The sequence below is a fragment of the Frankliniella occidentalis genome, unplaced genomic scaffold (assembly GCF_000697945.3).
Source record: "Frankliniella occidentalis isolate FOCC.00 unplaced genomic scaffold, Focc_3.1 Scaffold1450, whole genome shotgun sequence".
NCBI lineage: Eukaryota > Metazoa > Arthropoda > Insecta > Thysanoptera > Thripidae > Frankliniella > Frankliniella occidentalis.
The window spans coordinates 8,744-12,997 of record NW_026268551.1 but is presented as its reverse complement, the minus strand read 5'-3'; the positions used below and the strand labels follow the sequence as shown (position 1 = coordinate 12,997).

The following is a 4,254-nucleotide window of genomic DNA, read 5'->3' as shown; positions in this document are numbered from 1 at the left end:
CTCCACCACCACCTCCCATCCTCACGACCTGCACAATAACATTCCGTTATTTTTACTTTTGGCTTTGGTGCTGTGTGGGAAAGGCCACACATACAGAGAAACAGACACACACAGCCAGATGTGGACAAACCCGTAAGTGCGACCGCAGCCGCAGTACCGAGCTCCTGGCACGTTTATCACCCGCCGCACCTGCTGTCGGTAGTCACCACGCCGCCGGGCTGCACCCACCCTCGGACAGGCACGGGAGGGGAGAGCCTTAGAGATCATCCAGAACGTACGCCGTTTATAAATTGCCAAGTTCCACCTGTGCACAAGCTCTCAAGGCGCCTGATAGGTAGGCAACATCTTGCCTACAGTGCATGCGTGCACGGCGGGTTGGCCTACCCGAAGTCTTGCAGGCGCCGAGCTCCGGTAATTTGGCGCATATGAATCTCAGAAAACAAACGGACGTTTCAGACGATCACTTCGGTGAATCACGGCACAACAACTTCGTGATTCCCTTTGAATGTCTTAGTACCAGCCTTGTAAACAACACCTCAATTATTTTTTCACGGTCGACAAAATTAAACATGTGTGGGTCTATAATCAGAGTATATATGTGTTTGTGTGATTCACCTCACCACACACACAAAAAATCTCGACCACCCTGTAGACCTAAGTCGCTCGAAAAGTGTCAGAAGTCTGACAGCGTATTATGCCCTTCTTCGAAACCCGCTCTCCGTCCATTTTCCTTTCTGTCCCGCGCCCGCGCCGCCGTACGTCAGTCTCTGTCACTCTCGCTCCAACAGGACAAAAGAGGGACATTACTTAGTGTTATCGGCGTGCCGCCGAGCGGCCGGGCCGGCCAGCTGTCAGAACGGGAGCGCCCCGGCGCACGGCGGCGGTGCCAAGGACTCCCCCCTATCCCCTCACCTCAACACCCAACAGGCCACGGGCCCCGAGCTCTTACGGTCTTACGGCGGCCCCTTACGACCGGTCGGCAATTATTAGCCTTACCGGGAATGACAGGGATGAAAGGGAGTCTCGGTGGAGGAGATGGGGCAGCTGTAAACAGCACAGGGCACGCCACCCGGTCCGTAGGGTTGCTCCGGGCGCTGATCCTATGGGGGGTCGTTCCCTGAGGGGTGCACATGCCATAGCCCTCTCCGTAGGTAAAATGAAATTCGTACCCCCACCTGTAGTCTGTGAACGATCCCTCGGATGTCCGTCCATCAACGCCCGGAGCACCCTGGTGGTCCCTGAAAGAACTGAGACATTTGTACCCCAACCCTCACCCCCTCCCTTCTTACGTAGTTCGAGCACGCGATCCCTTAGTGTCCGGTTGGTCTACGTGTCCCACCCGCCGCCTCCGCCTGGGCGGGCGAGAAGCATCGCGGTGGATGCGGTGATTCACGCCGCACAATCATGATAATCATTCAAAAGCCTCCCTTTTTTGTTGTGTGTGCGCCGTGCGCGTGCGCGCCGGACGGGGCTATATACCAGTAGTCTTTCACATTTTTCCCAAGGCGCACGTCGGTCGCACGTCGCTGCCACCGGCGGACGCGCGCATGCGGAGGAACCGTGCGACCAAATTAACAAAAAAGTGAGTGCGGCCGTGACCTTCCCGCAGGGTGGAATACCCTTCTACCCCCCCCCCGCAGAGCGTCGCATGTAAGAGGATTACCCGTCTGCCTGCTGTGCGGTACTGCCAGATTCTCTCGCGGTTTGCCTCCCCCCCCTCTTTCCCCCTCTCTTTGTGTCCCTCTCTTTTCCTCTCTGTCTCCCTCTGTCTCTTTCTCCCTCTGACTCTCCGGAGGAAAATGTGTGCAAATTTTGACGGAGCGCGCGGCGGGAATCCCTTAACAACGCTCTCACTCTCCAAAAAGGAGCGTGTAAAAAAAAAATATGACACCTGTTTGGTGGTCTTGGTCTGCGCTGCTCGTGCTGTGGTTGAAGAGGCGGGCTAGACACTTGCTCCGGGCGGGGCGCTCCCACGCTCCCGCTTATAGTGCCGAAGGACTCGGCCCCTCGAGGCTTCCTCGACGACGACCCGAGCCTAACGAGCCGAGCGTTGTCTGCCTTGTTTACATGCCCGGGCCGCGGTGCCCCGGCCGGGGCATAAGTAGCAGGGCCCAACGCACGAGAGTATGTAGGCCGCTAAAAGCGGCATTTGTAAGTTTGCCTTATTTACCCTTCGATAATACCGCATTACTCACCAGCTCCAGGGACTTGAGCACGGCGTATCCGTCACACCCCATGTTGGCCGGTCGTCGTGTCGGCTTTTTCCACAAGACACTCCTCACTCACTCACGCCGAGCCGCGCTGCACTTAGGCCCTCGTGGACGTCATCGGCGTGCCAAGCGCACACGGGCACGCGAGCCGACACGCGACGCCGAGCGTGTCCGTCACCGCTTCCTCGCCGCGCCCGCGACGCACCGCGACGCACCGGGTCCGTCCTGCGCCGGGCCAAAACTCCCCGAGGACGTCGCCGCCGCCGCCGTCCGGAGGTGCCCGTCAACGTCCTTCCACCTGGGGGCAGCGCGGAGCACTGGAGCAGGACTCCGACGACGGCGGACACGATGTCCGGTCAGGATCGAGGGTTCTTGAGGTGTACGACGGCAGGGGCGCTTCGGCGACGGCCGGGGAGCCGTGAGGGGTTGGCAAAGAGATCCGAAGAGAACAACGGGCGCCCTGGCGGAGGATTTCCGGAGGACGGCACTCGGACGCTAGTCTACCGCGAACACCGGCTTCCCGTCAGAGAAGTCCGTGCGAGACTGGACTGCCATCCTGGGACGACGGCTGAGCTGGGACCCCCGGCGCCCCGCCACGCCTGGCCGCGGACCGCGGAGCGTCACGACGCCCCTCTCTCTTCCCCTCTCTCCCTCTCGCTGCCGCCGCGGGCCGGCGCTGCCCCCGCGGCGGGCCGTGCATGTCCACGGCGCCCGGAGGTGCACGCCGCCGACGAGACGGCCTCTGCTCGAGACGAGGCGCCGCTCACACGGCAGGTGGCGTCCTTCCGCCCCGCCCTCTCAACGAGCCTCAAGGGCGACCTTCGGCCCGAGTCCAATCGTAAGGCGCCTGCGTATCTTCGGGTAGGCAACCCCGCACGATGGGGAGGTCGAGCGGGTTTGCCTACCCGGCCATCGACAGGCGCTTCTGCCCCGCGCGGCCCCGGATCCCAAAAAGGTCCCCGGAGGAGACTTTGGATAGGCAACTCCGCACGACGAGGAGGTCGAGCGGGTTTGCCTACCCGACCATTGACGGGCGTTTCTGCGCCATACGACCTGGACGAGGGCTCTCTCCCGTAGGGTCCGCCGCGCTGCTGTCCGCCTCACCGTTCGGTTGCGTGGACGAGGCGCGGCGAGGCGCTCATTGCCACCCGCCTCATAATCACGCGCCGCGCCCGGCCCGAGGCCCGGCCGGACTTGCGTAGGTCACTTACGCCCTTGCCGTGCGTTAATGAGGGCGGCAGGACGCGGCCCAGTCCCAGTGACCGGCCGGACAGCGGGTCATCCTCCAAGTGCGGCGAGGCAGAGTTGTTGCTCACGCCGGGCGGGAGAAGGAGACGCGCACAGACATCGCGTATGAAGGACTTGCCTGCTAGCTCTCCGTTTTGCTGGAGCTTGCTGCAGCTGCCTCCTCGAAGGCGAGGACCGCCCCGCGAGACGAGGAGCTTGTTGTAGCGAGGCCAGGAAATGTGTGTTCCCAGGCCCGAGTACCCAGCAGGTAGCGCGAGCAGGGCTGAGACTGGGATCCACGTCTGGAGGTGAGGGGAGGGGAGCAATACACGAGACACACGATGTTCAATTTACGACAATTTCAGTTTATTATCAAGGGAGTGGGGGTTCGAACAAAGTTCTACTGTACGTCTTAGAGACGACAGAATAATATGGGGACATAAAAATAGCGCAAATAGTGCTTAGTGATTATTACTTTCTGATGCAGATTCAAGGTAAAGTCTTCTAGGTAGCCATAGTTTTTGTTGCGAGGAACTTTAATACATAATACACTAGTTAATAACCCTGTATCTTCAGTACACTAAGTTTTGTACATTACATTATAAATCAAAAACGACCAAATCAAAACTAGTCTAAGTGCCATGGGTTGCGCGTTATAAAAGCAAGCACAATGTCAAAGGTGCGTATGGCACTCAACTTACAGTTCAAGATCATAGAAATTTGACTGGAAAAAAATTCATACACTGTTCATTCATACACAGTCTAACATTGTTTTCATGATAATTTGAAGTAAACTATACTTGTATTTTACATATAT

General features: G+C 58.7%; 1 protein-coding gene across 1 annotated transcript in view; it reads right to left on the bottom strand.

Moving 5' to 3' along the window:
• The window catches only part of LOC113205382 (uncharacterized), a 5,895-nt gene extending 3,103 nt beyond the window's left edge, over positions 1-2,792 (bottom strand). Inside the window, exon 1 of the mRNA XM_052276036.1 lies at positions 2,196-2,792. Within this exon, the coding sequence (XP_052131996.1) occupies positions 2,196-2,237 (42 nt within the window). The 5' untranslated portion in view covers positions 2,238-2,792. The remainder of the gene's footprint in view (positions 1-2,195) is intronic.
• Positions 2,793-4,254: the final 1,462 nt, after the last annotated feature.